Consider the following 11,968-nt stretch of genomic DNA (forward strand, 5'->3'; position numbering starts at 1 on the left):
GTTAACGTTTGTGTTTTTATGGTTTGTACATTAGAAGCGAGCAGGAGGTGTTTCTAATTGCGAGTGTAGACTTCTATTCAGTGTCAAGTGATTGTGGACTTGCCCAACACTGTCATCACATTATATCTGTTTTTGTTTCTAATAAAATTTATATGGTAAATATGTTCGATCTAAATCAGGACAGTATAGTGGTGTAGTGAATGCAGACCCATTAGAAGAGATTTACAATGGCACTTATTTTTTATAAGTTGAATGGTGTTCCTTTAGATAACGGTCCACTTATTGGAGCCATAAGTGAGTTTAGAGCTTTGTACAGTGCTGCAAATTTGATGCCTTCAATGTTGAGATCGAAGGCATCCTTTGGAAAAATCTCACCATCATCTTTTTCTGTAGAATTCATGTAAATTTCAAGTGGACTTGGCTTATCACTTTGACATGCCTATCAGAGTAGCCCCTTGTTACTGCGTTTGCTTTATAGATAAAAACGTTGCATTTTTACTGTCCCTGCTATAGTATTTTTTTCATTGAATTTGGGATTTCATTCCATGTAGATATGACTACTTTTGTACATTTTAGCAAGTTTAGTTTTTGAACTGTTTCTCTGGTTTGGTTGGCTCTAGCATCATAACCTGACCAGGAAACTTTTGCTAACATAAACAGAGTCAAGACAAAACTGCAAGATAATCTACACATTTGAACAATAGCTATTGCAACTTTAATATTGTCAACTCCTTAACTGCCTTCTTGTGGCAACATGCTGAGTTATTCTTGCATGTTAACGTTTGTGTTTTTATGGTTTGTACATTAGAAGCGAGCAGGAGGTGTTTCTAATTGCGAGTGTAGACTTCTATTCAGTGTTAAGTGATTGTGGACTTGCCCAGCATTGTCATCACATTATAACTGTTTTTGTTTCTAATAAAATTTATATGGTAAATATGTTCGATCTAAATCAGGACAGTATAGTGGTGTAGTGAATGCAGACCCATTAGAAGAGATTTACAATGGCACTTATTTTTTATAAGTTGAATGGTGTTCCTTTAGATAACGGTCCACTTATTGGAGCCATAAGTGAGTTTAGAGCTTTGTACAGTGCGCACAGAATAACTTATAGAAATAGTTTTATCATAATTAATATTTTACAGAAAGACATATTCCATTGAAAATTTCTTATCAACACACAGTTAGGTTGCCACAAGAAATCACTACTAGGTTGTAATCCAAAATGTTTCTGTGCCAAGAAAAAGATACAATCCATCCAAAATCCACATCATAATGTGGTTAGAACCAAAAACATATGACACCCCTATTCTTTATGGCCCTGAGAATCTTGAGTGCCAAAACTCCCTGAGTTACCTTCTTGAGCCAGGTAGATTGGCCTACCAGTCAAGGGCTGATTAGGAAATGGTTGATTGATGCCATATGATTGATTCCAATTTGCAACTTCCAACCATGGAGGTACTGAGTACCCATACCTCACATTTGCACTACTGACCCCTGCATTAAGTGGAGGTGTGTAATGAGCATACAGAGAATTGACACCAGCTCTGGTAGGAACAAGGCAAGTGGGTAAACCCTCAGTTTGATAGTGGGGCACTTGAATGTTTATGAGATCTTGGAATAATGGTGTATTATCTGCAATGGAGTCCAATGAGTTTGAAATAATCCTGGTTTCATCAGCTATTCTTGTATCGTTGATCATCCCTTGTTCCTTTTCAAGCATTTGTTGTGCCTTTCGTTTTTCCTTTTCCAGTCTTTCCATTTGCTTTTGTTGGTCCTTAACTTGCCTTGCTTTATCTCTTTCAATCCTTTCTTCTGCTCGACGTTGTGTTGCAACAATCCTTGCTTCCTTCTTCTCCTTGACTATATCCTTCTTTTTCTGTTTTAATTCTTGCATTTCAAATTTCTTTTTTTCTGACTCAACTAACAGGTTTATATAGTCCTCTGAGGTGAGTAACTGTGAGCTTCGGCCCAGACGAAGACTACCCGGTGCACCTTGATTTTTTTCATTGATACTCTCTCTACTAGTAGCTTTAGGAACCGTCCAAGTGTCTTCTCCACCCCTCCCACCTGCATGTCATTGCTTGGTACTTCCCTTTCAGTATCTGTTGGAACTGATTGAACCATATCATTATCTTCATTTGATGCCTCATTATGTCCTTCATCTTCTTCCATTGATCTATTGTCCACAAAAAAATGAACAATTTCACTGTTCAATTCTGCTGGTTGTGAGGGCATGTTCATGCTTTCTTCATTGGTTGTTGAGACACTATGTGCATTCATATTGATCATTGCTTCTGCTAGCCATGAAGGTGGGGTTACTTGGCTTGGCAATGTCAATTGGTCATTGTCAACTGCATGTTCAACAATATCATTAGCAATATCAGCAACAGGAATTTCATGTTCTTGAGTTGGTGGAACAATCTCCATGTTACTAGGAATTTGTTCATTGTTATATTGTGTTTCACATACAGTTTCATCATCTTTAGCATATAAGTGTCCTTGAGACAGGGAAGTCATATTACCAGCTGCAACAACATCATCTTGGTAATCTACTTCTTGCACTTCAACACCTGTTTGGACATTCCCTTCTTCCTGACCATCCACATGAAACGCTTGGCTACAACCAGTATCATGCATAAGAGCATCATAGTTTAGTGGCCAAATTCCTGTCCTCCTAAAGCCAGCCTTGATATTTGATGGTGTCAAAGCCCTTTTAAAAGCTTTACTTGCAAGCTCTGCTAGCTCAAACCTTTTCACCTCAACCCCTGGATTCTTTGCCATCCATGCAGCACGCTCCGACCTGAAATAGTTCTTGAAAGGGCCAAACACACTAACATCAAGGGGTTGCAGCCTATGAGTGGTATGAGCAGGCAATGTCAACAGGTCGATGCCTAAATTGTTTGCTCCCTCAATTGTTTGTACAGCCATGTGGCTCCCATGTCCATCTAATATCAAAAGGTGTCTGTTATTAGGCGAGATGCCACCTAGTACCGATGCAGCAAAGTGAAAAATCCAACTTAGAAACAGTTCTTTAGTCATCCATGCATGGGGATGTGCAGCCATGCATGCACCTGGTTCACAGTTCTGTATATAGTTTTTCAGTGGATTTTTACCTTTGAATAGATAAAATCCTGGGATTGAAGTACCAATTGCATTAACACAACATAAAATAGTTATCCACTCCCTGCTCTTGGGCAAAATCTTTGGCACATTTCGGCTCCCTATCTTGGCAATTACCCGCATGCCACAGTTCCTCCCTGCTTGTAAACCTGTTTCATCACAGTTCCATATATGGTCTAATCCATAAGAATGTTTATCGTAAGCACTAGAAAGTGTGTCATAGAACTTTTGCACAACTGCAGGGCGCAAATTTAATGCTCTGTCTCTGTCAAGGCCCTTAGCAGTACGCAATACAAGTTCTGGATGCCTTTTTTTAAACCCAAACCACCATGATTTACCAGGAAACCCATCTTTGAATGGGTTTGGCCTCCCTTGACAGATTTGAGCAACTGTTGATTTGAGTTGTATCAACTCTAGCCCATGTCCTAGTTGGGCCATCTCTTTACACCACTCAACCACCTCGACCTCCTCCTCCTCAGTCATAACTGTAAGAGGCCCTCTATGTTTTGTATGAGTCAGTCCATTTATCCAATAATGTATTGATGAGGGAGGAATACCATGTTTTTTTGCAGATGCCCGAACTGAGTATCCATTAAACTCTATGTCATCAATTGCAACTAACATTTGTTCTTTTGTCCATTCTCTTATAGCACTGATCTTTTTAGTTGAGCTTGCCCCTTGGACTGTTGTTGATGGTGGTTCTGTGGCTGATGGTGTGTTAACATCAGCGGCTATCACATGGTCATCTTCAACAATGTTCCTTGGTGCATTGCCGGCATTAACATCAGCTGGCCTGTCATCATCAGACGATGTGCATCGCAGCTGCGCACCCCTTGTCACTCTCCTGCCACTTCTCCTTGTACGAGCAGAGTAACTTCCTTTTGCCATAGATGCAACAACCTGTAAAATTATTGCATGCATTTAGACATTAGAATATATGTCAAATTATGCTTTATTACTTCTGCAAAAATACTTTTCCTCTATTACAGGAAATTATCAACATGTATGTTGCATTTAGACATTAGAATATATGTCAAATTATGCTTTATTACTTCTGCAAAAATACTTTTCCTCTATTACAGGAAATTATCAACATGTATGTCACTGTTTTCATAATGAGAGTAAATGTTTCACTTTCATAGGGCAGTGTCAAAATTTTGCAAATGTCATTCCAAGTAAATCCATAGTTCATCAATTTAGCAACTTTTATGTGGATTCAAGTAGATTCTATGATAGTTGTTTCAAATATCATTTTCCATTTACTTTTAACAACTTTATACAGCTAAATCAATGAGGTATGTAAACATGTATGAATTACATCATTCTCCTTATATCTGTTAAAGATTAGGGAATACAGGTAATAAGCAGGTCTATTCAATATGTACTTACCCTATAGAGTAGAGTGTAATCATTACTAATGGTTGAATCAATGCCATAAGTAGAACCATGGAAATCAAAGTAATGAGGAAACAGAGCTTGTTACATTAGGATATGCGTATACAGTGATTACAGTCTATCCATATGTATTGATTATGGAGAGAACGGTACTCTATATACCAATAAGAAAAAAGGTATTTATATAATAGGAATGACTAAGAGTGAGAACCCCGGGATATCATGTTGTATATTGATTAGCTTGTCACCTTTGTACCTTATCTAAGCTTATGACAAGCTATGGAATTAGAACACAGTAGTTACACATGACTCTTTCTAACCATTCTTGTTTACCTAATCACTTGCTTGTCTCATTCTCATTACACTCGACATGAGTAATAGCACATATATTTTATAAGTAGCATCATCTAAAGGTTGACCTATCAGTACTAACCTAAGAAATACATGTATAGATATGATAAAGTACCTGTATCACAGGTTGGTTATCTCCCTAATAGACTGGATTCAGCTTTAATATAGATATAACATATGTAATTATACAGAGCTTTGTTCTAGCTCACTCATAGATAAGGGTGAACTGAAACCATGCTCAGATACTAATATGAGCTTTTTAGTGTATAGAGCTTACTAGTGATAAGATGAATGAGATCCATTGAATATGATACATACCTTTGTTCAATGTATTATCTTATATAGCTTATACAACTTAGCTTCATACTAGATCACATATTGAGTAAGATACACGAGTTTCATCAATTCCAGTACTCTGACCGTAATCATACTAGTATACCTGTTCTAACTTATAAGTAATCTGTATAGGTATATCCCTAATTAATACTATCATAACATGTAAGAAACACAGACCCTTAGTAATACAAGTTCCTTATCACTAGTCGCAAGCTTCATTAGTATCACTAAACAGTTACTTAGCTTCGGCTATGATCAGAGCTTGTATCGTTTCATCATAGTTCATAAGGTAAGCATATCCATATTCAACATACAAAAAACAACACGTCTTAAGCATAAGATGTAATCAGAGCTATGACCAAGTTGGTTGATTAGATGGATATGACTGTATTCAATAGGTTCAATTCCTGTAAGCTAAACAAGTTGTGACTACAGTACTAACATGACATACGTAACCTCTGTGATATGTAAGCTGTAATCAATATTAAGTTGATGATCGAATAAGTGTCGCCATAATAAGCTAGAACACATACATAAACTCTGTATAAAAAAGGTTAACTGTAACTGTATAAAAAAGGTTAACTGTAACCCTATGGACAGAACTGTAAGAACAACGACTTTCAATGGCTGTTTGTGAAACCATCCAGGTATCCTTCTAGCAGTTATGGCCAGACAGACCATGTAAGAAATCTGATAAATGAAAACAATGAAAACAGAACTGTAAGAAGAATGAGTTGTAATTCATATAACTAACTTGGATATATTGGCCACTGTTTTGTGATGTTGTCTTCAAGTTTGCTGAATAGTTTGAAAGCATAAGATGCAACTTCAACAATGGGTGGACTTCTTTTATAGTTTTGGGGACTTGAATTTAATTGGTGGACATGGATGTACATGGATTGCAATGGCTTCATTTTGAATGTGTGGTATGGATTTAATTTGATGTGATCTAATGGTTGGGAATTGGTTATTTGTTGATCCATGTGCTTTGATCCGTTTTAATGAGAAATAGAGTGAGTTGGGTGTCATTTATTGCAGTTATTGGGTCTGGGTGTCATTTATTGAACATAGGGTGTTTAGTTGTTGAACAACACAACAGTTATGGCTGACATACATTCCCTTTTGTTATGTGTAGGTAGGCATATTTATTTGGGATGCAAAGTTGCAGTTCTGATGAGTGGGGGTTGAAGTGACTGCTGTTTTGTACTTCTGGAATAGACTAGTTTGCAAGCCTTTATGGCTTTAGCTGTTTTCTACTTGGGTCAATATGTTTTGCAATATTAAGTAGTAAAATACTATTTATGGACAGTTGTGGGCCCAGTCAATGTATGGGTGATTTTTGGACATAAATTAATACTTATTTATACATAATGTTATTTATTTCTGTTTAAATTTTGGTTTCAAAAGTATCAATTATTGGTGGTTTGGTGGGACCAGTACTATATCAATTACTGGTCCCTGCACAACATTAGGAATCTCTCCCCTAGTTAACTTTATCTTCCCATGAAACAACAATCGATTCAAACAACCTTATCAAAGAGTTAATATATCTCACAACGTTGTATTTAAGAGAACTCATCTAGATTTTTTGGTCCGAGTTTTATTGGGTCGATATTGTTAAGTGGGATTATGTGGGGTTTGTTAATTTATTATTATTATTATTAGATTTTTTCCTCAGAGTTTTATTGGAGGGTCGATATTGTTAAGTAAGATTATCTGGGATTTGTTAATTTATTATTATTATTAATATTTTTTTAGATAAGTTAATTTGAAAAAGTTTCATATTTAGTGAATTCAATTGTTAGAGTTGATTTTAATAAATTTGATGAGAGTTGATTTTGATGAATTTAAAGAGAATTGAACTTGTGTCTTACGACAAAAAGAAAGAGATAAAATTTAGGTAATTTAACCCATTGAACTACTCATTAAAATCTAATGTAATTCACTATGGTTTAAAATATAAAATTATATTAATTTCAATACTTTGACGTGATATTTAATTGGAATTTTGTAGCCATACAAACAATTCAGTTTTATGGGTTACCAAAAAATACCAAAGTATAAAGCTGGAAAAGCCCATGCATTTGGTATATATTGGGATGAACAAAAACATTATTACTTAACAAAGTGGTATTATTAGTCCCTGCCATCTGGCATCCGGCAGGGACTATAGTAACCGTTCGGAGGGCACTTAGCATTAATTTGCAAGGTTTTTTAGCGTTATTTGCAGTTATATTCTAAAGTTTGGAGTTCAGCTTGCGTTCGCCATCTTATTTGGCCTCTTCCCGAGGCGGAAGAGGCCGGACCATAGCCTAAACTGGTATTTACGCACAATGAACTGGCCCTGACCGTGAGCGGTTTCCTCTTAATGCTAACATTAATTCGTTAATGTTTAATGTTAATTCGTATTATGTGCGAACAGGCATACATATGCTAAGGTTTGCTTGTTGTTTTGCAGGTGTCGGTTTGCTTGCTGTTTTGCAGGTGTCGGCCGTATGCTAAAGGGTTGCATGGCGGGAGGTGTCCGCCTACCGGCTCAGGAGAGTCCCCAATATCAACAGCTCCGTGCCCAAAACCCCGTTCGGTTCGCTCGTCTCCTACACAGGTCACACAGGGCACCAGTTTCATTCGCAGTTTCATTCTTCTGGTTTCTCTGTGAAGGGGTCAGGTCTCATGGCATGCTTTCATGTGGAGGATTTCTGGAAAAGGGCTATTCTGGAGCTGCAAGAAAAATTCATACAATGTGACAAAGCTGCAGGGGTGAGTCCTAATTAAAGCCAGCACTTCTTCTTTAAAAGTTCTGTATCTATATGCTCTGTTCTTACCAGAGAGCTGAAAGTGACTTTAATGGCAGATTTGAGCAGTGCAGGCTGTATCCAGGGATTCTTATTGCACAGCAGCTGAAGGTCCTGTCACTCGACTCTGGTACAGTTTCTTTCTCTATGCTTATGCTTCCTAAACAAATTGCGAACCTCACTTTTGGTTACTGTGTTTGAGGAACTTAACAACATAGCTTCTTGTATATAGGCTGGATGGATGTTTAAGCAACTTGGTCTCAGATTCCATTACAGTATAAGCATATATTCAAAATAGATGAGGATGCTCATTCTCATTATAGTTATACTGTATAGTGCCTTTGGAACAGACAAATATGAGCTAACACTATTCGTGCATGTTTGTGATGTGGATTCAGGCTTCATGATTTCGATAAACGGGCATTTGGGGATCGCACTGTTATGCTCTGTGACCAAGTACAGATACTTTCCTGTTTCATGCTGTTGCATATTGTTTGTTTTAGTCGTTTTGAGTAGTGAATGCTTAATTATCATATGTTGCATGGTCAGTGTGAGAAGGATTTCCACGTTGGCTGTTTAAGAGAACGGGGCATGGCAGATTTAAAAGTAGGTCAAATCCTTATGTCTGAACTCCATATGAGAAATGCTACTCTTTTAACCAATTTAAGGATATTTTCATTGTAAATACTTTCTGTTTTATTTCTTTGATGCAAAGGATTGGTTTTTAATTAAGAATTCTGAGCAGTTTAGGTATCTGACAGAGTAGCGTTTTTGTTACTTTATTGTGTTAATCCTGATAGGGATTTTTATGTGCAACAGGAATTGCCAGAGGGTGAATGGTTCTGCTCCAATGATTGTACAAAAATTCATTCTGCACTGCAAAAATTGGTTTCACATGGACCAGAAAGCCTACCTTCTTTTATAACTGATGAGCTGATGAAGAAGCGACGTGATAAGGGTCTGGAAGAAGTTTCTAGTGCCAATATATCCTGGCAGCTTCTTCATGCCAAAACAGGGGACCCTGACAGTAGGGTACTACTTTCAGAGGCTGCTGCTGGTCTACAGGTGATTGAGCCCCTTCCCATATATTTGTTTGTTGTAACGTCTTTCTAACAGGCTACCTTTGGATTTCAGTATGTATGTTTGATACTGGAAAGTCCTTCTTGCTGAAACTGTGCACTGGCATTTCTTCTGCAGTAAAAGCATGAAGGCTCAGGAATTTCGAGGGATGTATTGTGCAGTTTTGACAGCAGAGTAAGTGTTTTAAGAATTCCTTTTGGTGTTTTGAGATGCAGTGTTTTTAGTATCTGAAATATTCAATTCTAAAAGATTGATCAGTTTTGCTTATGAGTGATACTGAAATTATGATATTTTATTTCCTATAGGCTGTGGTGTATACCTAGTACTTATTTCACAAATATGTGATTTTTCTTATGTATTTGCAGCTCAGTAGTGATTTCAGCTGCAGTGTTTCGAATTTTTGGACGGCAAGTTGCAGAGTTACCACTTGTTGCTACTAGCCCGAGAAGTCAAGGACAGGTGACTGTTTGATCATGAGGGTTTATTTTGATCATGTTATTCTCAAATTTTCCTGTACACCCAACTTGGTTTAGAGATGAAAAACCTTTCCAATTACTACTTGTTTTGACATGAAGCTTATCCTGCCCTGTCTGTCCTTATTGGACTGTTTTCCACTTAGCCAAGAAATTTTTGGGATGCTTGTTTGTCTATGATTGAAATTAGTTATGCTGTCCGAATTTTTTGAATTTTTGTGACTTCATTGATACAATTCTGTTTGAATAATTATTTTGTTAGCAAACCATCATTGGCTAGAAAGAATTAGAATTTGTATAATTATTTTGTTAGCAAACCATCATTGGCTAGAAAGAATTAGAATTTGTAACGGACAGAAAGAAAGCAGTATGAATGACAAGGGATAATTTTCTACAGGGTTATTTTCAGTCATTATTTTCATGTATTGAGAGGCTGCTTGGATTCTTGAATGTTGAAAATCTGGTGTTGCCTGCTGCGGAGGAAGCTGAGTCCATCTGGATAAGCAAATTTGGCTTCACAGAAATGTCAGAGGACAAGGTCTGTGCCAAACTATCACTTCCAATATCATGTAGTTGCCTTGCAAATTATCTTTGACGTCTAATCTAACTGTAACTATTTACTTGCAGTTTGATGAGTACAGGAAAGATCTACAGATCATGTCTTTCCAAGGCAATTCAAAGTTAGAGAAGCCATGTTCAAGGTTCAGCAGTGTTTGCGGTGCTCCAGACAAGGGTCTCTAGTGAACTCAATATCTCTGAATGATGACATTGGCACTGCTAGATGTTATGACATAGCGAGTTGGGATGCCATTTTTTTTTGGATATTTTGGATACTAATGGTCCAAAAATATGAAAAGGTTTGTGCAGACATTGATTTTAATTGCTTAAAAGAGCATACACCATATGGATCATGGCCTTCTAGTGGAGCCTTTACCTCTATTGCACAGGAAAGCAGTGTGCTTTGACTGTATTCATGCAAACATTTATCTCATGAAGAGTTTACAGTATTGTGACCGGCAAGAAATTTGGCAAGCCATGAGGAATTCAATTGACGTAAATACAATGGGCAGGTTTAAGTACGAATATAATTGCATTGCATCTATTGATAATGTCAATCTAAGGGCAGAGACACAAACAAACAGCTCACGTCACAGGGCTCAACCAGCATATGGTTGAACATAAATGGTCTTTTGGATTTGTACTTTTTCAACCTCTTCAATTGCTTGGTATGGTAATAGAAAATCTGTTTGTGGTCATGTGCCTTGTACCTTATTTCATAACAAGTTCACATCACAGGGCTCAAGCAACCACGCATATGGCATATGGTTGAAGATGCTCTGTGGGATTCGTACTTTTCCAAGATCTTTTTTCAATTGATTAGTACGATAATTTGTAATCTGCTTGTGCCTATATGCCTTGTGTTGTTTTCATAATTGAATTCCTAGCACATAGTCCAATGCCTGCTTTCATAAAAGTTGTCCTTCTAATTGATAAAATGCCCGTTAATAAGCACTGATTTCTTCAAATGTTGAGGAAGACAAGGTTTTCCAGGATCTAGAACATGAGCTAAGCGATGCTTCTCAGCAGGTAAGCAAGGAGCATTTATTCTTTTTTGTGTTTCTATTGTCCATGTATGCATAAGGTTCTTCTGTCTCTAATTCTTCATGCTGTTTTGAATCTGGTTCTTGGAAATGTTCTAATTTATATCTGCATGCCTGAACTGCAAATTTTCAATTATTTTAATAACATGTGAATTTGAATCTTACACAAAACTCTCTAAACTCTCTTGTTTTTCTTTGCAGTGAAACTGTCCCCTCACTATCCCACTGGCTCTTGCAAATCTAAGCTATAAAGAATGATTCAATCCGATTTCTTTCTGCCACATCTTCAAGGAACAGAGCTCTCAAGTGGACCTCCTATCTAGGAGGGGGATCTCCTTGCTCTTTGGACTGATTAGATGTCAATGCATTGATCAGGGATCAGTCATCTCTCTATAGTTCATTTTGTTCTCTCTAAAAACAGAGATTGATCTGATCCTGCAACTGGAAAATGTTGTTGTAACTATTCGCAACTCTTATTTTGGACTCTTGTATCAGTTGAATTGACTTAATATCCACTTGAAACATTTTTTTTACACCCACTGCAAGAATACGCGGCCCATATATTGCTTTAATTTCTTTAATATAGGTTCAATAGACTTGGAAGTATTGCTCCAATTTATTTATGGCTCAATAGACTTGGAACTATTGAAATATTGCTTGCTTGAAGTTGCAACTGTCTCTTTAATTTCTTTAATATAGGTTCAATAGACTTGGAAGTATTGCTCCAATTTATTTATGGCTCAATAGACTTGGAACTATTGAAATATTGCTTGCTTGAAGTTGCAACTGTCTCTCCACTGCGCTATCTGCCCAGCTC

At 37.1% G+C, this 11,968-nt stretch overlaps 2 protein-coding genes across 4 annotated transcripts; both read left to right on the forward strand.

The window, feature by feature from the left end:
* The first annotated feature begins 7,345 nt into the window (after positions 1-7,345).
* On the forward strand, positions 7,346-9,056 carry LOC149248639 (uncharacterized). Of its 3 annotated transcripts, XM_089458490.1 has the most exons (6): positions 7,346-7,522; positions 7,661-7,962; positions 8,057-8,127; positions 8,396-8,453; positions 8,547-8,603; positions 8,817-8,891. In XM_089458490.1, exons 2-5 carry the CDS (start codon positions 7,889-7,891, stop codon positions 8,575-8,577), a joined length of 234 nt encoding a protein of 77 aa, XP_089314616.1. In that variant the 5' UTR covers positions 7,346-7,522; positions 7,661-7,888; the 3' UTR covers positions 8,578-8,603; positions 8,817-8,891. The 3 variants fall into 3 exon arrangements, with proteins under 3 accessions (XP_089314616.1, XP_089314614.1, XP_089314615.1); XM_089458488.1 differs by lacking the exon at positions 8,547-8,603 and having other exon boundaries at positions 7,353-7,522; positions 8,817-9,056; XM_089458489.1 differs by lacking the exons at positions 7,346-7,522; positions 7,661-7,962; positions 8,547-8,603 and having other exon boundaries at positions 8,005-8,127; positions 8,817-9,056.
* Positions 9,057-9,095: 39 nt separating this feature from the next.
* Positions 9,096-11,686, forward strand: LOC149248640 (increased DNA methylation 1-like). The gene is made up of 5 exons (XM_089458487.1): positions 9,096-9,251; positions 9,443-9,536; positions 9,948-10,088; positions 10,178-11,137; positions 11,353-11,686. The coding sequence occupies exons 1-4, from the start codon at positions 9,202-9,204 to the stop codon at positions 10,289-10,291; spliced, it is 399 nt and encodes a 132-aa protein (XP_089314613.1). The 5' UTR covers positions 9,096-9,201; the 3' UTR covers positions 10,292-11,137; positions 11,353-11,686.
* Positions 11,687-11,968: the final 282 nt, after the last annotated feature.

Source organism: Pinus tabuliformis, chromosome 7 (genome assembly GCF_031772625.1).
Source record: "Pinus tabuliformis cultivar Carrire ecotype Pingquan chromosome 7, CPIR1, whole genome shotgun sequence".
Taxonomy (NCBI): Eukaryota; Viridiplantae; Streptophyta; class Pinopsida; order Pinales; family Pinaceae; genus Pinus; species Pinus tabuliformis.